The 21,945-nt window shown below is 45.1% G+C and overlaps 2 protein-coding genes across 12 annotated transcripts in view; one reads left to right on the top strand and one right to left on the bottom strand.

The window, feature by feature from the left end:
* Window positions 1-4,749: 4,749 nt before the first annotated feature.
* LOC117088394 (popy class I histocompatibility antigen, alpha chain E) lies at window positions 4,750-9,861 on the bottom strand. Of its 4 annotated transcripts, XM_033219648.1 has the most exons (9): window positions 9,678-9,861; window positions 9,278-9,547; window positions 8,756-9,031; window positions 7,861-8,136; window positions 7,623-7,739; window positions 6,863-6,895; window positions 6,709-6,756; window positions 6,470-6,542; window positions 4,750-6,056 (listed from the first exon to the last, which is right to left on the bottom strand). In XM_033219648.1, exons 1-8 carry the CDS (start codon window positions 9,730-9,732, stop codon window positions 6,538-6,540), a joined length of 1,080 nt encoding a protein of 359 aa, XP_033075539.1. In that variant the 5' UTR covers window positions 9,733-9,861; the 3' UTR covers window positions 4,750-6,056; window positions 6,470-6,537. The 4 variants fall into 4 exon arrangements, with proteins under 4 accessions (XP_033075539.1, XP_033075540.1, XP_033075541.1 ...); XM_033219649.1 differs by lacking the exon at window positions 6,863-6,895; XM_033219650.1 differs by lacking the exon at window positions 7,623-7,739.
* Window positions 9,862-9,954: 93 nt separating this feature from the next.
* LOC117088406 overlaps window positions 9,955-21,945 on the top strand; it is a 66,112-nt gene continuing 54,121 nt past the window's right edge. For 3 of the 8 annotated variants that reach the window (XR_004439197.1, XR_004439195.1, XM_033219671.1), the window contains exon 1: window positions 12,140-12,494. Coding sequence is in view for 2 of the 8 variants with exons in the window: in XM_033219667.1 (XP_033075558.1) it covers window positions 19,653-19,723 (71 nt within the window). In the remaining 6 variants the exon portion in view is untranslated. The other 5 variants (XM_033219672.1, XM_033219670.1, XM_033219673.1 and 2 more) reach the window with 5 other exon arrangements.

Below are 21,945 nucleotides of genomic sequence, written 5' to 3'. Positions count from 1 at the left end.
GATCATCCTGGCTAACACGGTGAAACCCCGTCTCTACTAAAAATACAAACAATTAGCCGGGCGTGGTGGCGGGCACCTGTAGTCCCAGCTACTTGGGAGGCTGAGGCAGGAGAATGGCACGAACCCGGGAGGCGGAGCTTGCAGTGAGCCGAAGTTGCGCCACTGCACTCCAGCCTGGGCGACAGTGCGAGACTCTGTCTCAAGAAAAAAAAAAGAAAAGAAAATTATTTTCTTCTTGTTTTTACAGTGATGTGCAATAAAAACAATTGGGAGAAAAAAGAAGAGTTGACCTGGGTTTTCATAATGCAAAGAAAATGGCACCCAAATTCCCACTACAAAGATTTACATGTATTATCCAATTCAATTCATTCAGAATTCCGTGAAGTCAGTCAGTTAATTGTTATTCCAGCTTAACTAACAGATGTTAGGAACCAGACTTGAAAGTGCTCAGCCAGGCTGGGCGCGGTCGCCCACGCCTGTAATCCCAGCACTTTGGGAGGCCAAGGTGGGTGGATCACCCGAGGTTGTGAGTTCGAGACCAGCCTGACCAAATGGAGAAACCCCATCTTTACTAAAGATACAAAATCAGCCGGGGCGTGATGGCGCATGCCTGTAATCCCAGCTACTTGGGAGGCTGAGGCAGGAGAATCGCTTGAACCCAGGAGGCGGAGGTTGCAGTGAGCCAAGATCACACCATTGCACTCCAGCCCGGGAAACAAGAGCGAAACTGTCTCAAAAAAAAAAAAAAAAAAAAAAAAAAAAGAAAAAGAAAAAGAAAAAAAAGTGCTCAGCCAGGATCTCATACCAAGTCTGTGGTGGAGTGCCAAGATATCCTCTGTGGAAAGAATTACGTGTGCTGGCTGAAACAACACCAATAAACACTTTAGGCTTTGAGTTGGACACAGTTTGGTAAATACATGTTCCACAATGTTCCAGTCTTTCAGTGTCCCATGGGATATTTGCTTCCCCATAGAGAGTGTAGGTAGAGGTCCTTTACATACCCTACAGGGTTGCTGATTTGCATGGGGAGGGCTGGCACACAGCCTCTGCTGGGTATGAACAGTACAAGCCTCTGGAGGCTGTGCTCTGTTCAGAAGTTGGAGCTGGTTGGGGCCCTCCAAGGCCCTGTGCTGACAGTTGGCCTGGGAGCTTCTCCTCACTAGGGTCTTCTCTCAGTATCTCAAGGTGGGCACAGTCTCTCCTGGGCATGCAGGCAATGGGCTGGACAAGTAAGTATCTCTTTCCTCTAAGGCCCAGTCACCAAGTATTCCCTCCAGGGGGCCGGGTTTGGAAATTCTCACTACATATAACAGCCCTTCTGTTGTCTCATATTTTCTAACTCTGGAGTGGTAGTTCCCAGTCTCTTTATCACTAAGGAAGCATAGGTGATTTCTTCCCTCCCTGTTTCAACATGGTTTTAACTACCAAACAGAATCCTCTAAGTGATTGTTTGCCTTCCTTTCCTTCTTTTCTTTTCTTTTCTTTTCTGTCCTTTTCTTTTCTTTTCTTTTCTTTCTCTTTCTCTTTCTCTTTCTTTCTTTCACGGAGTTTCGCTCTTGTTGCCCAGGCTGGAGTGCAATGGTGTGATCTCGGCTCACTGTGCAACCTCCGCCTCCTGGGTTCAAACGATTCTCCTGCCTAGGCCTCCTGAGTAACTAGGATTATAGGCATGTGCTACCACACCCAGCTAATTTTGTATTTTCGGTAGAGACAGGGTTTCTCCATGTTGGTCAGGCTGATCTCGAACTCCCGACCTCAGGTGATCCACCCAACTTGGTCTCCCAAAGTGCTGGGATTACAGGCGTAAGCCACTGCGCCAAGCCTTCATTTGCTTCCTTATACTGTTCATCAAGATATATTTAAGATCAGCATGAAGACAAGGTCACATCATTTACAATATATGGAAGTAAGTCCCAGTCCCCATTAAGATCCTAGTCTGGGCTAGCTGACTGAGAGGGGCTGTTAAAACTGTAGTAATAGGGGTAGCTGTCTCCCTTTCATTCTGCTGCTATGGCAGATTGCTTTTTTCCTCTAGGAACACTGACATCTAGAGATCTATGATTCATAATCTTGTGGCTAGAAATGAGATGTCAAAAGAGGACAAGATCACTCAGGTTCCTCCTTTCCCTGAGTTCCCTCTCCTGGGCCAATTAAGAACAGGCACATGGAGAAAGGAACCCAGGATTATCCCATAATCACACAAAGATCTGTTCACATACGATGGCCCAAGGAGGCAGGGCCTGCCCATGAGTCACCTTTATCTACATAATGCAGCCTAACTATCCTGTTTTGCTTTTAGCTATTCAAGACTTTTCCAACCATGGAGAAGTCCTGTGGCATGGGCTGTTTTCCCAACAGTATCTTGACTGAATCACTGAGTGTCATGCCAGAGGAGCGGGACCTGGTGGACCTCTCTTCCATGGTGTCCAGGTGCCCAGGAACCCCTATGTGGTAGTGGGATCCAGGTCTAAGAAAGCACAGCTCCTGTGTGGCCTCATGGGGAGTAGGTGCCTCACTGGGCTGGTTCTAAATTGTTCCAGGGTCAAGGCAGCAGACATAAAGAACCCACTCTTTCATCCTTCCAACATTTTCTTGGTAATAACCCAATTCCCTGATTAAAACATCTACAGTGGTGTCTTACATTTTTCAAAGCATAACTCAAACATTTCTTCCTCGGAAAAACCTAAGTCTCCTAAAACAGGGGTTCCCAATCCCTGGGCCATGGACTGGTATCAGTCCACGGCCTGTTAGGAACTGGGCCGCACAGCAGGAGGTGAGTGGCAGGCGACCAAGCATTAGCACCCGAGCTCTGCCTCCTGTCAGATCAGCAGTGGCATTAGATTCTCATAGGAGTGTGAACCTTATTGTGAACTGTGCATGCGAGGGATCTAGGTTGCTCGCTCCTATGAGAATCTAATGCCTGATGACCTGTCAGTGTCTCCCATCACCCTTAGATGGGACTGTCTCATTGCAGGAAAACAAGCTCAGGGCTCCTACTGACTTTACATTATGGTGCGTTGTATAATTATTTCGTTACATGTTACAATGTAATAATAGAAATAAAGTCCACAATAAATGTAATGTGCTTGAATCATCCCCAAACCACCCTTCCGAAAAATTGTCTTCCATGAAACCGGTCCCTAGTGCCAAAAATGTTGGGAACCACTGTCCTAGAAAACAGTTTCCTTCCTGACTTTTAGCATTTTGTACGTTTCTTTCGGCACTAACCACAATAGTTATCTTTAAGTCTATTTATTGATTGTTACTAAATCTTAGGTACCTTCAGCGCAGGAACCTTTCTCGCCCCCTAGTCCCACCCTGGACCTCACAACATTCTTTGAACACAGGAAGGATTCAATAAATATTTGTAAAAGATCCCTTGGAGTTTGGCTTAAAAAGATTTAAGATGTAAAACTGAGGAAGGCTGATCTTTGAGGTAAGGCAAACATTGCCTGCCGATATGGCAGGAAATAGAAACGGGCAGACCAAGTAGAGAAGGAAAACAGTTCATCTTTCTGGGACACTAATAAGGAGTAACAGTTTCCCTTCAATTCTTTAAAAAGTAGGATGTAGGAGTCCAAATTTCCATCAAATCTATAGATTGATTTTCTTTGCATCAATTGACTTCTGGTGGAGTGCAGTGGCTAATGCCTATAATCCCAGCACTTTGGGAGGCTGAGGTGGGTGGATCACCTGAGATCAGGAGTTGGAGACCAGCTGGCCAACATGGTGAAACCCCCATCTCTACTAAAAATACAAAAATTAGCTGGGCTTGGTAGCACACGCCTGTAATCCCAGCTACTTGGGAGGCTAAGGCAGGAGAATCACTTAAACCCAGGAGGCCAAGTTTGCGGTGAGCCAAGATCATGCCATTGCACTCTAGCCTGAGTGACAAGAGTGAAACTCAGTCTCAAAAAAAAAGATGTCTTTGTTGTTGCTAAAATGCAAAGATTCTGGGCTTACAAAGGAACTAATACTCTAGTAGGAATGCTTGAAATAAAAATACCTACCACTAAATGAAACCTAAGTATCAGGTTGCCCATTTTGTGTTGCTGTAACAGAATGCCACAGACTGAGTATTTTATAAAGCATAGCAGTCTATTTCATGGTTCTGGAGGACAAGAAGTCTAATATCAAGATCTCGGCATTTGGTGAGTCTTTTTGCTGTATCATCTCTTGGTAGAGGCAAGTGGGTGAGTGAGGGCAAGAGGTTGAACTTGCCTCAACCTCAAGCCCTTTTATAATCAGTATTAATCTATTCATAAAGTTGGAACCCCCATGGATAGCCAGCCATTAGGCTTCACTTCTAGATACGGTTGCATTGTGGATTCAGTTTCCAACACATGCTTTTTGGAGGACACATTCAAACCACAGCACAGGTACTTTATATTAGCTTTATAATGACTCTCCCAAGAAAACAGTGCCATGTACAAGATGAGGAACTGGAGACAGGTGAAGCCCCACCGTGTGTCATACAGGAAGAAATGGCTAAGTAAAAATTCACACCCTGGACTCCCTGGGCTTTTCACCACACATATTGCCTTCTCATTGGATATCACCTGACAGAATGAGACTCAGGTGATTACAGGGATTCACCAGGAAAAAAGGGGAAAGTCGGCATGACCAGAACTAGAACACTGGCCAGTGAATGCAGTTCTGGGTGGACCATGGCATTGGAAGCCCAAGGATAGCTTGAATGTGGTTAAAAAATAAAAAGAACAAGGCACAAAATGCACAATGAAATACAAATGATGCTCAAACACAGCTTTTATTTTACTTCAAAGTTTACCCCAGCTCAGCTTGGGAAGATGAGGGGAATGAAGCAGATGCTGTTAAAGGGCCATGGGAGAGAAAAGGTTCTGTGGGAAGAGAATAATCTCTTTTGACTCCATGTGCTGCCTCACAGACACACTGGAGCAGGGATTGGGCCCCCAAGACCTCAGGTAGCCCTGTGCCTATGGCTTTGCTGGGTGCAGCCTACATGGCTGCTCGAATGGGTTATAGGCTAGTGCCTGAAGCTTTCCCAAGGGGGCATTGCATGCTGCCACTGACTCCACAGTTCTGGGGTCCTGGTGGTGGTCAGGTCCTGCTCCCACCGCTCCACAAGGCACTCTCTCCTGTGTCCTGGATCCACTAGACACTAGACATTTTCCTGGTGGGGGCTCTCTGTGGCAGCTACACCTCACATTTCCACTTGGCATTACTCTAGTGGAGGCTCTCTGTGGGCTGGGCATGCTAGCTCAGTTCTCTTTTCCTCTTCTTATAAAGCCACCAGTCCCATTCCTGTGATAACCCATTAATCCATTAACCCATGAATGAAGGTAGAGCCTTATCATCCAGTCACATCTCAAAGGCTCCACCTTTCAGTATTGCCACATTAGGGATTAAGTCTCAACATGAGTGTTGGAGGGAACATTCAAAACACAGCAGTATGAAAACAATATTCAACTCCAAGGTATATGGTCAAGATTACAGGTGGTAAGGAATAGGCTAAATTTGCCAGAGATGTGCTGTGGAATTATCTGTCTGTATTTCTAACTATGACCTTAGCTTCCTCAACTCCATTTCATTGCAGAATATGAAAAAGAGATCCAGGTTCTTTTTTTAATTTTTATTTTTTGAGACAGAGTCTCACCCTGTCACTCAGGCTGGAGTGCAGTGGCACAATCTTGGCGCACAGCAACCTCTGCCTCCTGGGATGAGGCCATTCTCCTGCCTCAGCCTCCTGAGTAGCTGGGACTACAGGTGCCCGCCACCATGCCCGGCTAACTTTTTGTATTTTTTAGTAGAGACAGGGTTTCACCGTGTTGGTTTCGATCTCCTGACCTCGTGATCTGCCCGCCTCAGCCTCCCAAAGTGCTGGGATTATAGGTGTGAGCCGCCATGCTCTGCTCAGGTTATTTTTAATAGAAAAGTAGGAGAACAGGGAAGGCACACAGGTCAGTGTGAGGAAGGGGGTCATGGTAGACACGGAGGTGGAGTGTTTGTCTCCCTCCTCACATTATGCTACCAGGGACACAGACAGATTCAGAGGCCCTTGCAAAAAGAGAAGCCAGTCTTGGGGCCCGTGCCGGGGGTGGTGGAGAATGAACAGACACAAGAGACAAAGACAAACAGAGAACATGGCGGCCGCACCTACAGCCTCCGCCTCACTTTATTTATACTCCATAAACCCCACGTCAGCAAAAATAACACAATGCAAAACAAACTTTCTGCACCCAGATATAATCTTCTGCTTAGTTCTTTGTCTCTAAGTTCTTTCTTATTTTGTCTGTCTTCTTGGCGCCTACTAGAGTTCATTAAAAGTTCAACTAGAGATAGTATCCTTGACTATTTGAGTTCATTAAAAGTGCAACTAGAGATAGTATCCTTGACTACTGGAGTTCATTAAAAGTGCAACTAGCTAGAGATACTGTCCTTGAGCCTTATCCATTCTTAGCATATTGTTTTCAATGGCCCCTGCAGCCAGAGTCCCTTAAGACACAAAGGGGAGGTGTGAAGAATTCCTGCATCTCAGTCGCACACAAGGCAGCTGTCTCAGGCTACAGAAGAAGAACAGTCATGAACAAATTCAGGTCAGTCACAGTAAGTGATGACACTCTGAACAGCCCACCACACACTCAAAAATTCCAAATCAAAAAATCCCCACAACCCAGTCCTGTCCCATCTGCCCCACCCTCCACGCACTTCAGATCCCCAGAATCTCACCTTTATAAGCTGTGAGAGACTCATCAGATCCCTGGGCACTGTCGCTACCTGGGGTAGAACAAAAACAAGACCTGGTTAGAGCCCACAGGAGATGTGGTGCAGGAGGAATTATGGGATGGGTGAGCTCCTCCACACTCCCACCCCCGTCACTTACACACAGCCTGAGAGTAGCTCCCTCCTTTTCTACCTGTTGGAAGAAAATGTCCTGTGAGGGGCCAGGGAGGAGGCAGGGCCATAAGGTCCTAGAGGAACCTCCTAGTCTTGGATCCCAGAGAAGCATCCAGAACTGTGACTGCAGACCCAGGGCAGGATCAGGAAACATGAAGAAAGCAAGTGTGGGTCCTGGACCAATTGCCCTCCTGAGGTCTGTCCTCAGCAGGGACCTTCCCCTGTGATCTGTGACTGCTGGGCTCAGATCCCCATCACCACAATCATCAAGGTGATAAATCTGTCCTTCATTGTCACAGGTACCCCAGGCGCGGTGGCTCATGCCTGTAATCCCAGCACTTTGTGAGGCTGAGGCAGGTGGATCACGAGGTCAGGAGTTCGAGACCAGTCTGGCCAACACAGTGAAACCCCATCTCTACTAAAAATACAAAAAAAAATTAGCCAGGTGTGGTGGCACGCACACGTAGTTCCAGCTACTCGGGAGGCTGAGGCAGGAGAATCGCTTGAACCTGGGAGGCAGAGGTTACAGTGAAATGAAACCACGCCATTGCACTCCAGCCTGGGTGACAGAGCCAAGATTCCATCTCAAAAAAAAAGAGTAGGTGCTGGCACACAGGGCCCAGGCTGGGTCGGCCCGTGTGTGTGGATGGTGCTTCCCAGTAACAAGGCAGGACACACTTCTACCTAGGGCTTGAAACCCCCAGTGGGACAAGAAAACTCAGACTGTACCCCTCTCCCTTCCCCACCTGAGCTCTTCCTCCTCCACATCACAGCAGCAACCACAGCTCCAGTGACCACAGCTCCAAGGAAAACCAGGCCAGCAATGATGCCCACGATTGGGATGCAGGGTTGGGAAGACGGCTCTGGGAAAACAGGGGAACGTAAGGGGCCCTGACTCCCAGGCCTCAGCCCTGACCCTGCGGAAGGGCTTCAGAAGGGCTCCTGCTTTCCCTAAGAGACATGACCTCCCATTCCCTTCCTTACCCCATCTAAGGGTGAGGGGCTTGGGTAGCCCCTCATGCTGCACATGGCACGTGTATCTCTGCTCCTCTCCAGAAGGCACCACCACAGCTGCCCACTTCTGGAAGGTTCCATCCCCTGCAGGCCTGGTCTCCACAAGCTCCGTGTCCTGGGTCTGGTCCTCCCCATCCCGCTGCCAGGTCACTGTGATCTCCGCAGGGTAGAAGCCCAGGGCCCAGCACCTCAGGGTGGCCTCATGATCAGAGAGGGGGTGGTGGGTCACATGTGTCTTGGGGGGGTCTGAGGGGCAGAGTCAGAAAATTCAGATACTTTGTATCTCTCATGGGACACTCCAGCAGCACCCACGTGACTATCCTGAGAAGGAAGAGGACAATTATAGTAGGAGAAGAGGACAAAACCTTGACACCAGCCTGAAGTTAGGGATCTGGGATAGCCTCTTATTCCTTGGAAAGTTCTAGAATCGGGGTGAGATAGCCCAGGATAGAAGGTGAAAAGGGATTTCTGGTCCTGGCTTGTGCGGATGCTGACTGAATGAGAAAAGCTGGAGTCAGACCTCCAAAAACTCTTGGTGTGGGGCTGAGAACCAGGCACGAGAGAAACTCCCCCATGATTCCTAACACTGAGTCAAAGAGAACTGCTCATCAGTTCATTTGAAGAATGGACTCTCCAGCGAGACTAGATTCCTTAATTGTCCCTGAGAGAAGGCTGGCCATTTAAGAGAGTCACTCTCTGGTACAGGATCTCCTGTACCTGGGGTGACAGCCCCCTCTCCCCATCCAAGGGAGGAGGGGTATTCTGGCTTCCATCCCTGTGTCTTCTACTGTTTGAGGTCTGTCAGCTGTGGGCACAGTCCTAGCCCAAGAAGGAGATGGGAGAGTAGCCCTGTGGACCCTCTTACTCCGGTACTGCAGCGTCTCCTTTCCCTTCTCCAGGTATTTGCGGAGCCACTCCACGCATGTGTCTTCCAGGTAGACTCTCTGGTGCTCCGTCTCAGAGCCATCATTTGACTTTCGCTCGGAAATCTGAGCTGCCGTGTCTACCGCGGACCAGGAACGCAGGTCCTCATTCAGGGTGAGATAATCCTTGCCGTCGTAGGCGAACTGTTCATACCCGCGGAGGAAGCGCCCGTCGGGCCCCAGGTCGCAGCCATGCATCCACTGGAGGGTATGAGACACTGGCCCCGCCGGCTAGTCAGTCCCGCCCACCGAGCCCCGCCCCTGTCGCCGCCAACCAGCAGGGATTTTGGCCTAAACTGAAAATGAAATCGGGTAAAGGAGCCTGGGACTCTGCCGGGTCGAGGGTCTGGGCGGGTTCCGCAGCCTGGGGGTGAATCTTGGACCCGGAGACTCGAGGGGACCCGCGTTGTCCGTGAGGGATGGGGAAGGGGTCGTGACCTGCGCCCGGGGCCGGGGTCACTCACCGGCCTCGCTCTGGTTGTAGTAGCCGCGCAGGGTCTTCAGGTTCACTCGGAAAGTCTGTGCGGTGTCTCTGGCGCTCCGTGTCTCCTGGTCCCAATACTCCGGCCCCTCCTGCTCTATCCACGACGCCCGCGGCTCCATCCTTGGACTCGCGGCATCGCTGTCGAACCGCACGAACTGCGTGTCGTCCACGTAGCCCACGGAGATGAAGCGGGGCTCCCCGCGGCCGGGCCGGGACACGGAAGTGTGGAAATACTTCAAGGAGTGGGAGCCTGGGGGCGAGCAGGGGCTGAGACCGGTCCGGCCCTACTCCTGGCGCGGCTCCCCGAGTCCTGCGCCCCCGCCGGTCCGGCCCCTCTCTCCTCCGGGTAGAGGCCGCTTCCATCCCGACCCCGCACTCACCCGCCCAGGTCTTGGTAAGGGCCGAGAGCAGGAGAAGTAGGGTTCTTAGTGCCATGACCCCATCTTCTGAATCGGCAGAGCTTCCTGAATCCGGGTGGGTGCGTGGGGACTTTATAGTCGGGAGTCGCGGCGACGCTGATTGGCTTCTCTGGAAACCCGACACCCATTGGGAATGAGAACTGAGTCTGCGTCATGAGTATCCAGGAAGAAGGACACAACCAGGTTACGAGAGGAAGTGAAAGTGCAGTGTGAAATCCTAACGCTGCGCCTCCCAGGTCTCCACACTCTGTCCTTGGGGCCTGAGACCCTGACAGCCACGCCCGAGGACCTGGAACATTGTTTTGCGCTCTCACCTCCTGACCCGAGCGCTCTTTGTTACACTATCTCCCTGAGTCCTGGCCCAGGGACTGTGTAAACTGTGTAAATCAGTGTTTTTTTCGTGTGTGTGTGTTTTTTGGAGCTGGGTGTGTGTGTCTGTGTGTGTGTGTGTGTGTGGTGTGTCTGTGTGTGTTGGGGGGGTGGGGTGTCTCGCTCCGTTGACCAGGCTGGTCTCGAACTTCAGGACTAAAGCGATTCTCCCATCTCGGCCTCTCAAAGTGCTAGGATTACCGGCATGGGATTATCGGTATGAGCCATCCTGCCCGGACTTTTTTTTTTTTTCTTTCTCTGAGACAGTCTCACTCTGTCGCCCAGGCTGGAGTGTACTGGCACGATCTCGGCTCACTGCAAGCTCCGCCTCCCGGGTTCACGCCATTCTCCTGCCTCAGCCCCCCGAGTAGCTGGGACTACAGGCGCCCGCCACCACGCCCGGCTATTTTTTTGTATTTTTAGTAGAGACGGGGTTTCACTGTGTTAGCCAAGATGGTCTCGATCTCTTGACCTCGTGATCCGCCCGCCTCAGCCTCCCAAAGTGCTGGGATTACAGGCGTCAGCCACCGCGACCCCCTACCCGGCGATTTTTTTTTTTTTTTTTTGTATTTTGTAGAGTCGGGTTTTCGCCATGTTGCCAAGGCTAGTCTCAAACTCCTGGGTTCAAGCGATTCGTCGACATCGGCCTCCCAAGGTACTGTGTTTACAGGCGTGAGCCTGTATTGTTAAATACTGTATTGTTTTAAAACCCAAAGTGTTGGAATTACAGGCGTGAGCCACCGCACCCAGCAATCAGCCCGCCGTTCTTAAACTTTTAGGTTTCAGTACCTCTGTACACTCTTAGAAATTAGTGAGGACCCGGCTGGGCGCGGTGGCTCACGCCTGTACTCCCAGCACTTTGGGAGGCCGAAGCGGGCTGATCACCTGAGGTTGGGAGTTCGAGACCAGCCTGACCAATATGGAGAAACCCCATCTCTACTAAAAAATCCAAAAAATTAGCCAGGCGTGGTGGCAGCGCATGACTGTAATCCTGGCTATTTGGGAGGTAGAGGCCTGGCTATTTGGGAGGTAGAGGCAGGAGAATCGCTTGAACCCAGGAGGCGGAGGTTGCGGTGAGCCAAGATCGCGCCATTGCCCTGGCCTGGGTAACAAGAAAAAAGAAATTAGTGAGGACCCAAATAAATTTTGTTTCTGTGGCTTGTATCAAGTTTTATCATATATAAATTAAAACAGATTAAAACAAAATATTAATATTAATTCATTTAATATAATATTAATAACCCATTACATGTTAATGGAAACAACTTTTTGGTTTTTTTTTTGAGTCAGAGTCTTGCTCTGTCCCCAGGCTGGAGTGCAGTGGAACGATCTTGGCTCACCGCAACCTCCTTCTCCTGGGTTCAAGCGATTCTCCTGCCTCAGCCTCCCCAGTAACTGGGACTACAGGCGTACGCCACCACGCCCAGCTGATTTTTGTGTTTTTAGTAGAGACGGGGTTTCACCATGTTGGCCAGGATGGTCTTGATCTCTTGAGCGGAAATAACATATTTTTAATGAAAAAAACCACCTAACTTCTAATTTTTCCAAAATTAACAATGTATAGGCAGGGCACGGTGGTTCACGCCTGTAATCACAGCAGTCTGGTAGGCCGGGGCGGGCAGATCACGAGATCAGGAGTTCAAGACTAACCTGGCCAACATGATGAAACCCCTTCTCTACTAACAATACAAAAATTGGCTGGGTGTGGTGGTGTGCGCCTGTAATTCCAGCTACTTGGGAGGCTGAGACAGGAGAATTGCTTGAACCCCGGAGGTGGTGGTTGCAGTGAGCTGAGATCACACCACTCCAACCTGGGCGACAGAGTGAGACGTCTGGGGAAAAAAACAAGAAACAAAAAACAAAAACAAAAACAAAAAAACAGAATCTGATTGAAGAAGTTGCCTTTGAGGTCAAACCAGCTGAGACTTGTTACAACCAAGAGAACCGGCCAAATGACTTCAGAAAGACCTCACGCTTCATTGTAATCCCGTTTCCAAGCTAAATTGCATTCCCATCTGTGCCATGACAGTTGACAGTCTCCATGACAATGAGTAGAAGTCCTAAAAGGACCGAAAGGAAAGCAGTATTACCGGTTTGGAGAAGTTCAATGCCTGTTCCCATAAAACATATGAATATTCCTCCCCCTCACTTTTAATGCCCAACCCCTCCATTAGAGCAATACTACATTTTAGCCCCCTCACCCCTCACTAGCCGCCTCACTAGCGGAGAAGTTGATTTGGGAGAGCTGTTCTCGTCTTTAGAAGTCCTGTGCAGGAAATAAAGCTTGCTCTGCTTGAGGCTCACTTTCGGTTTCATGTATTGGCTCTGCGACTCCCAATGAGGAAAGATCCCACCTTCTGCAGCTACCAAGATTTTTGGTAACAAGAAGAGTGATTATTTTTCATTTTCGTAAGTGTCGTTCTTGGAAAATTTTGCAAGCGTCATTTTGGCTCATAGCATACATTCTCTTATTTACTAGTTTTAAAAATTTTAACTTTTATTTTAGATACGGGGGTGGCTGGGCGCGGTGGCTCACGCCTGTAATCCCAGCACTTTGGGAGGCTGAGGCAGGTGGATCACCTGAGATCAGGAGTTTGAGATCAGCTGGATCAACATGCAGAAACCCCGTCTCTACTAAAAATACAAAAGTAGCCGGGCGTGGTGGTGCATACCTGTAATCCCAGCTACTCAGGAGGCTGAGGCAGGAGAATCGCTTGAACCCGGGAGGTGGAGGTTGCGGTGAGCCGAGATCACACCATTGCACTCCAACCTGAGCAATAAGAGTGAAACTGTCTCCAAAAAAAAAAAAAAAAAAAAAAATAGATACGGGGGTACATGTGCCAATTTGTTACATGGGTATGTTGTCTGATGCTGAGGTTTGGGGTATGGATCCTGTCACTCAGGTAGTGAACATAGTACCCACAGGTAGTTTTTCAACCCCCGTCCCCACCCTCTCCACTCTAGTCATCTGCAGTGTCTGTTGTATGCATGTTTATGTCCATGTGTGCTCAGTGTTTAGCTCCCAATTATAAGTGAGAAGATGCAGTATTTGGTTTTATGTTCCTGCATTAAGTCACTTAGGTTTATGGCCTCCAGCTGCATCCCAGCCATTTTCTTACTTTGACTGAAGTGTATATTTTAAAAAATCTAGCCTTACACAAATATTGATTTGAAAAAGGAAGGATTATTATTGCTGTTGTTTAGAGACAGGGTCTCTCTCTGTCACCCAGGCTGGAGTGCAGTGGCGCCATCATAGCTCACTGCAGCCTCGAACTCCTGGGCTCAAGGGATTCTGTCACCTCAGCCTTCCCAGTAGCTGGAACAACATGTGTGAGCTACCATGCCCGGACTGGGAGGATTATTTTTAACAGCTTTTCATGTAATTGTGGATATTCATATTTCACATTACACAGAAACTGTACAAGTGGTGATTTCTTTTTTTTGAAAGCAAATAATCCATTTTTAAATTTCTTTTAATTTTATTTATTTAAAACATTTTTAAATTCCAATAGTTTTTGGGGAACAGGTGGTGTTTGTTTACATGGATAAGTTATTTGGTGGTGATTTCTGAGATTTTGGTACATCCAGCACCCGATTAGTGTACACTGTACACAATGTGTAGTCTTTTATCCCTCACCTCCCTCCCACCCTTCCCCCACCAGTTCCCAAAGTCCGTTGTATCATTCTTATGCCTTTGTGTTCTCATAGCTTAGCTCCCACTTATAAGTGAGAACGTACAATGCTTGTTTTCCATACCAGAGTTGATTCACTTAGAATAATGGTCTCCAACTTCATCCAGGTTGCTTTGAATGCCATTATTTCCTTTCTTTTTATGACTGTGTAGTATTCCATTATATCTATCTATCTATATATAAAATATATATAATCACATTTTGTTTATCCATTCATTGATTGATGGGCATTTGGGCTGGTTCCGTATTTTTGCAATCACGAATTGTGCTGCTATCAATCTGCTTGTATAAATATCTTTTTCTTTTTTTCTTTTTTTTTTTTTGAGATGGGGTCTGGCTCTGTCGCATAGGCTGCAGTACAGTGGCATTATCTTGGCTCACTGCAACCTCCACCTCCCGGTTTGATGCCATTCTCCTGCCTCAGCCTCCTGAGTAGCTGGGACTACAGGCGCCCACCACCATGCCCAGCTAATTTTGTTTTGGTATTTTTAGTAGAGACGGGGTTTCACTGTGTTAGCCAGGATGGTCTTGATCTCCTGACCTCGTGATCTGCCTGCCTTGGCCTCCCAAAGTACTCGGATTACAGTAGTGATCCACTGCACCCGGCCTCAAGTATCTTTTTTGTATAATGTCTCCTTTTCCTTTGGGTAGATATCCAGTAGCGAGATTGCTGGGTCAAATAACAGATCTAGCTTTAGTTCTTTAAGGAATCTCTAAGCTGTTTTCCGTAGTGTTTGTATTCGTTTACATTCCTCCCAGCAGTATGAAAATGCTCCATTTTCACCACATTCACGCCAACATCTATTTTATTTTTTTTATGGCCATTCTTGCAAGAATAAGGTAGTATGGCATTGTGGCTTTGACTTACATTTCTCTGATAATTGGTGATATTGAGCATTTTTTCATGTTTGTTGGCCATTTGTATATTTCTTTTGAAGATTGTCTATTGATGTCCTTAGTGCACTTTTTGATGGGATTATTTATTTTTCTTGCTGATTTGTTCGAATTCCTTGTAGATTCTGGATATTAGTTCTTCGTCAGATTCGTAGTTTGTGAATATTTTCTCCCACTCTGTAGATTGTCTGTTTACTCTGTTGATTATTTATTTTGCTGTGCAGAAGCTTTCTAGTTTAATTAAGTCCCATCTACTTATCTTTGTTTTTGTTGCATTTGCTTTTGGGTTGTTGGTCATGAACTCTTTGCCTAAACAATGTCTAGCAGAGTTTTTCTGATGTTATATTCTAGAATTTTTGTGGTGTCGGGTCTCAGATTTAAGTCTTTGATCCATCTTGAGTTGGTTTCTGTATAAGGTGAGAGATAAGGATCCAGTTTCATTCTTCTACATGTGGCCTGACAATTATCACAGCACCATTTGTTGAACAGGGTGTCCTTTCCTTATGTTTTTGTTTGCTTTGTCAAAGATCAGTTGGCTGTATTTGGCTTCATTTCTGGGTTCCTTATTCTATTCCATTGGTCTATATGCCTATTTTTATACCCATACCATGCTGTTTTGGTGACTATAGCCTTGTGGTATAGTTTGAAGTCAGCTAATGTGATGCCTGCAGATTTGTTCTTTTTCGGTTAGTTTTGCTTTGGCTATGCAGGCTCTTTTTTGGTTCCATATGCATTTTAGGATTGTTTTTTCCAATTCTGTGAAGAATGATGATGTTATTTTGATGGGAATTGCATTGAATTTATAGATTGCTTTTGGCAGTATGGTCATTTTCACAATATTGATTCTACCCATCCATAAAAATGGGATGTGTTTCCATTTGTTTGTGCCATCTATGATTTCTTTCAGCAGTGTTTTATAGTTTTTCTTGCAGAAGACTTTCACCTCTTTAGTTAGGTATATCCTACATATTTTATTTGTTTTTGTAGCTGCTGTAAAAGGGGTTGAGTTCTTGATTTGATTCTCAGCTTGGTCACTGTTGGTGTTACTGATTTGTCTACATTGATTTTTGTATCCTGAAATTTTACTGAATCCATTTATCAGATCTAGGAGCTTTTTCGATGAGTCTTTAGGGTTTTCTAGGTATATGATCATGTCATCAGTGGACAGTGATAATTTGACTTTCTCTTTTCTGATTTGGATGCCTTTTATTTCTTTCTCTTGTCTGATTGCTCTGGCTAGACCAGTATCCCTGATGAATATGCAAAAATACTCAATTAAATACTAGCTAACTGAATCCAACAGCATATAAAAGATAATCTAGCATGATTAAGTGGGTTTCAAACCAGGGATGCAGGGATGGCTTAACATACACAAGTCAGTCCGGGTGTGGTGGCTCATGCCTGTAATCCCAGCACTTTGAGAGGCTGAGACGTGCAGATCACTTGAGATGAGGAGTTCAAGACCAGCCTGGCCAACATGGTGAAACCCCATCTCTACTAAACCCACCTCCCAAAGCCAAAAAACAGAAAACCACAAGTCAATAAATGTGATACACCACATAAACAGATTTTAAAAACAGAAATCATATGATCATCTCAATAGATGCAGAAAAATCATTTGACAAAATCCAGCATCCCTTTATGATTAAAACTCTCAGCAAAATTGACACAGAAAGCCATCTATGACAAATCCACAGCCAATGTTATACTGAATGGGGAAAAGATGAAAGCATTTTCCCTGAGAACTGGAGCAAGACAAGGATCCCCACTTTCATCACTTCTATTCAGCATAGTACTGGAAGTCTTAGCAAGTGGTAATTTCTTAGAGGTGAGATACAACCTGAATCCCTATCATTAAATATTTGTATTCTGTTACATTAAAATAGATTGGTCTATCTCGCTCATTGAATGGATCTTGTACTAACGACTAATGCAGTGGTGGGATCATAGCTCACTGCAGCCTCAACCTACCACCTCAGCCTGCCAAGTAGTTGAGACCACAGGCAGGTGACACTATACTCAGCTAATTAAAAAAAATTTTTTTTTTTTTTAGCTGGGAGCGGTGGCTCACGCCTGTAATCCCAGCACTTTGGGAGGCTGAGGCAGGCGGATCACGAGGTCAGGAGATCGAGACCATCCTGGCCAACATGATGAAACCCCACCTCTACTAAAATACAAAAAAATTAGCTGGGCGTTGTGGCGGGCGCCTGTAGACCCAGGTACTCGGGATGCTGAGGCATGAGAGTGGCGTCAACTAGGGAGGCAGAGGTGGCAGTGAGCCGAGATGGCGCCACTGCACTCCGGCCTGGGCGACAGAGTGAGACTCCGTCTCAAAAAAAATTTTTTTTTTTTTGTACAGACTGGGGGGTCTCCCAATGTTGCCTAGGCTGGCCTTGAACTCTTAGACTCAAGTGATCCTCCTGCCTCGGTATCCTAAAGTGACAAGATTATAGGTATGAACTACCACGTCCTGCTGCTACTAATTTTTTTTTTTTTTTGAGACAGACTTTCACTTTGTCGCTCAGGCTCAGGCTGAAATGCAGAGGCATGATCTCTGCTCACTGCAACCTCTGCCTCCTGTGTTCAAGCGATTCTTGTACTTCAGCCTCTCAATTAGCTGGGATTAGAGAGACCCACGGCCACGCCTGGCTAATTTTTTGTATTTTTAGCAGAGATGGGGTTTTTACCATGTTGGCTAGGCTGGTCTTGAACTCCTGGCCTCAAGTGATCTGCCTGTCTCGGTCTCCCAAATTGCTGGGATTACAGGTGTGAGCCACCATGCCCAGTCTGCTACTAATTTTTGTATGTTGATTTTGTATCCTGCAAGTTTACTGAATTTGCTTATTAGTTCTAATAGTTTTTTGGTGGAGTCTTTAGATTTTTCCAAATGTAAGATTATATCATCTGCAAACAAAGAGAATTTGACCTCTATTTCTTTCTCTTGTCTAATTGCTCTAAGTAGGACTTTCAATACTATGTTGAATAACAGTTGTGAAAGAAGGCAGCCTTGCTGTGTTCTGATCTTAGAGGAAAGGCTTTCAAGTTTTCCACATTCAGTGTGATACACCTGTGGGTCTGTTGTATATGGTTTTTATTATGTTAAGCCATGTTCCTTTTACACTCAGTTTTTTGGGGGTCTTTATCATGAAGGAATGTTGAATTTTATCAAATGTTTTTTCACCATCAATTGAAATAATCATATGGTTTTTGTCTTTCATTCTGTTGATATGATGTATCACGTTGATTGATTTGCATACTTTGAATCGTCCTTGCATCCCTAGGATAAATCCCACTTGGTCATGATGAACCATCTTTTTTAATGTGTTACTGATTTTGATTTGCTAGTATTTTGCTGAGGATTTCTGCATTAATATTTGTCAGTGATATTAGCCTATAGTTTTCTTTTCTTTCCTTTTTGGAGACAGAGTCTTGCTCTGTCACCCAGGCTGGAGTGCAATGGCATGATCTCAGTTCACTGCAACCTCCACCTCCTGGGTTCAAGCGATTCTACTGCCTCAGCCTTCCGAGTAGCTGGGACTATAGGCACACGCCACCACATCTGGCCAATTGTTGTATTTTTAGCAGAGACAGTCTCACCATGTTGGCCAGGCTAGTCTTGAACTCCTGACCTCAAGTGATCCACCTGCCTCAGCCTCCCAAAGTGTTGAGATTACAGGCGTGAGCTACTGCACTCAGCCAGTTTTCTTTATTTTGATGTGCCTTTGTCTGGTTATGGTATCAGGGTAATACTGGCCTCCTAGAATGAATTTGGAAGTGTTCCCTCCTCTTCTTTTTGGAGTAGTTTGAGTAAGATTGGTATTAGTTTTTCTTTTTTTTTTTTTTTTTTTTTTTTTTTTGTTGAGACGGAGTCTCGCTGTGTCGCCCAGGCTGGAGTGCAGTGGCCGGATCTCAGCTCACTGCAAGCTCCGCCTCCCGGGTTTTACGCCATTCTCTCGCCTCAGCCTCCCGAGTAGCTGGGACTACAGGCGCCCGCCATCTCGCCCGGCTAATTTTTTGTATTTTTTTAGTAGAGACGGGGTTTCACCGTGTTAGCCAGGATGGTCTCGATCTCCTGACCTCGTGATCCGCCCGTCTCGGCCTCCCAAAGTGCTGGGATTACAGGCTTGAGCCACCGCGCCCGGCCGGTATTAGTTTTTCTTTACACGTTTGGTAGTATTTAGCAGTGGAACCAGCGGGTCCCGGGCTTTTATTTTGCTGGGAGACTTTTTATTACGACTTTCATTACTTGCTATTGGTCTGTTCAGGTTTTGGATTTCTTCACTGTTCAGTCTTGGTAGGTTGTATGTGTCTAGGAATTTATCCATTTCTTCTAGGTATTTCAATTTATTGGCATGTACTTACTCAGAGTAGCCATTAATGATTCTTTGAATTTCTGCAGTGTCAGTTGTAATCTGTCCTTTTTAATCTTTATTCATTTGGGTCTTCTGTCTTTTTTTCTTAGTCTGGCTAAAGGTTTGTCAATATTGTTTAACTTTGCAAAAAACTAACTTGTTTCATTCATCTTTTGTATTGTTTTCTTCATTTCAAATTCATTTACTTCTCTGATCTTTATTTCTTTTCTTCTACTAATTTTGGGTTTGGTTTGCCCTTGCTTTTCTAGTTCTTTAAGATGCATTGTTAGATTGTTCATTTGAAGTTTTTTTCTTTTTTGATGTAGCCAGTTACAGCTATAAACTTCCCTGTTAGCACTGCTTTTACTGTATCCCGGAAGTTTTGGTGTGTTGTGTTTCCATTATCCTTTGCTTCAAGAAATTTTTCAGTTTTCTTCTTAATGTCTTCATTGATCCACCAGTGATTCAGGAACATGTTGTTTAATTTCCATGTGTTTGTATGGTTTCCAAAATTGCTCTTGTTATTTATTTCTAGTTTTATTCCATTTTGGCCAGGGAAAATGCTTGATATTTCAGTTTTTGTGAATGTTTTAAGATTTGTTTTGTGACAAACATACAGATCCTTGAGAATGATCCTCGAGAATGATCCATGTGCTAAGGAGAAAAATGTGTATTCTGCATCCATTGGACGGAATACTCTGTAAATATCTATTAGTTCCATTTAGTCTGTAGCGCAGATTAAGTCCAATGTTTCTTTGTGGATTTTCTGTCTAAATGATCTGTTCAGTGCTGAAAGTGTGGCGCTAAAGTCTCCAGCTGTTATTGTGTTGAGATTGATCTCTCTGTAGCTGTAATAATAATTGCTTTATATAACTGGGTGCTTCAGTGTTGGGTGTGTATCTGTTTACAATTGTTATATTCTCTTGCTGAATTGACCCTTTTATCATTATTTAGTGACCTTTTCTGTCTCTTCTTTTTTTTTTTTTGAGACGGAGTCTCACTCTGTCGCCCAGGCTGGAGTGCAGTGGCCGGATCTCAGCTCACTGCAAGCTCCGCCTCCCGGGTTTACGCCATTCTCCTGCCTCAGCCTCCCGAGTAGCTGGGACTACAGGCGCCCGCCACCTCGCCCGGCTCGTTTTTTTGTATTTTTTAGTAGAGACGGGGTTTCACTGTTAGCCAGGATGGTCTCGATCTCCTGACCTCGTGATCCGCCCGTCTCGGCCTCCCAAAGTGCTGGGATTACAGGCTTGAGCCACCGCGCCCGGCCTAGTCTATGTGTTTTTTAATAGGCAACATGCATTTCTTGTAGGGAATAGATCATTGGGTCCTGTTATTTTATCCATTCAGTCATGTTGTCTTTTGACTGGAGAGTTTAGTCCATTAATATTCAATGTTATTATTGATAAGGGAGGACATTTTGTTATTTGTTTTCTAGTTGTTTTGTGGTCTTCTCTTCCTTCATTCTTTCCTTCATGTCTTCCTTTTAGTGAAGGTGATTTTCTCTGGTGATACGATTTAATTTCTTGTTTTTTGTTTTTTGGGTATCCGTTGTATGTTTTTTGATTTGAGGTTACCATGAAGCTTACAAATAATATCTTATAACCCATTATTTTAAGCTAATAACAACTGAACGCTGTTTGCATAAACAAACAGGCAAGAAGGAAACTAATAAAAATCTATACCTTAACTTCATCCCCTGCTTTGTAACCTGTTGTTTCTATTTATATCTTATTGTACAATCTATGTCTTAAAAAGTTGTTGCAGTTATTTTTTATTGGTTCATCTTTTAGTCTTTCCACTTAAAATATGAGTAGTTTATATACCACAGTACCCTTGTTATAATAATATTCTGTGTTTTTATTTCTGTGTACTAAACAATTACCAGTGAGTTTTGTACCTTCTGATGATTTCTTATTGCTCATTAACATCTTTTTCTTTCTGATTGAATACTCCCTTTAGCATTTCTCGTAAGACAGTTCTGGTGTTAATTAAATCCTTCAGCTTTTGTTTGTCTAGAAAAGTCTTTTTTTCTCCTTTCTGGTTGAAGGATATTTTCACTGGATATACTATTCTAGGGTAAAAGTTTTTTTCCTTCAGTACTTTAAATATGTCATGCTACTGTCTCCTGACCTGTAAAGTTTCCGCTGAAAAGTTTGTTGCCAGAGGTATTCAAGCTCTATTGTATGAATATGCTATTTGTTCTTTTTCTCTTGCTGCTTTTAGGATATTGTATTTTTATCTTTGACCGTTGGGAGTTTGCTTATTAAATGCCTTGAGGTAGTCTTCTTTGGGTTAAATCTGCTTGGTGTTTTATAACCTTCATTTACTTGGATATTTATATCTTTCTCTAGGTTTGGGAAGTTCTCTGTTATTATCCCTTTGAGTAAACTTTCTACCTCTATCTCTTTCTTTACCTCCTCTTTAAGGCCAGTAATTCTTAGATTTTCCCTTTTGAGGCTATTTTCTAGGTCTTGTATGCCTGTGTCATTTTTTTTTTTGTCTCCTCTGTATTTTCAAATAGCCTGTCTTCAACCTCACTAAATCTTTCTTCTTTTTAAAATTAATTCTGCTATTAAGAGACTGATGTGTCTTGCAGTATATCAGTTGCATTTTTCAACTGCACAATATCTGGTTGATTTGTTTCAATTATTTCAATCTCTGTTAAATGTATCCGATAAACTTCTGAACTCCTCTGTGTTATCTTGAATTTCTTTGAATTTCCTCAAGCGGTTATTTTGAATTTTTTGTCTGAAAGGTCACATGTCTCTGTTTTTCCAGGATTGGTCCTTGGTGCCTTATTTAGATGGTTTGCTGAGGTCATGTTTTCCTGAATGGTGCTGATGCTTGCAGATGTTCATCAGTGTCTGGGCATTAAAGAGTTAGGTATTTATTGTAGTCTTTGCAGTCTGGGTTTATATGTAC

Source organism: Trachypithecus francoisi, unplaced genomic scaffold (assembly GCF_009764315.1).
Source record: "Trachypithecus francoisi isolate TF-2019V2 unplaced genomic scaffold, Tfra_2.0 Lachesis_group10, whole genome shotgun sequence".
Classification (NCBI taxonomy): domain Eukaryota; kingdom Metazoa; phylum Chordata; class Mammalia; order Primates; family Cercopithecidae; genus Trachypithecus; species Trachypithecus francoisi.
Note: the sequence above shows the minus strand (reverse complement) of the source record. Positions and strands in the feature narration are given on the sequence as shown.

Coding starts and splice junctions, on each gene's coding strand:
- LOC117088394 (XM_033219648.1), bottom strand. CDS start 9,732: ATGGCACTAAGAACCCTACTTCTCCTGCTCTCGGCCCTTACCAAGACC. Junction 9,032..9,277: donor CTACAACCAGAGCGAGGCCG/GTGAGTGACCCC, acceptor CGGCGGGGCCAG/TGTCTCATACCCTCCAGTGG. Junction 6,757..6,862: donor GAGCTACTCTCAGGCTGTGT/GTAAGTGACGGG, acceptor GTTCTACCCCAG/GTAGCGACAGTGCCCAGGGA.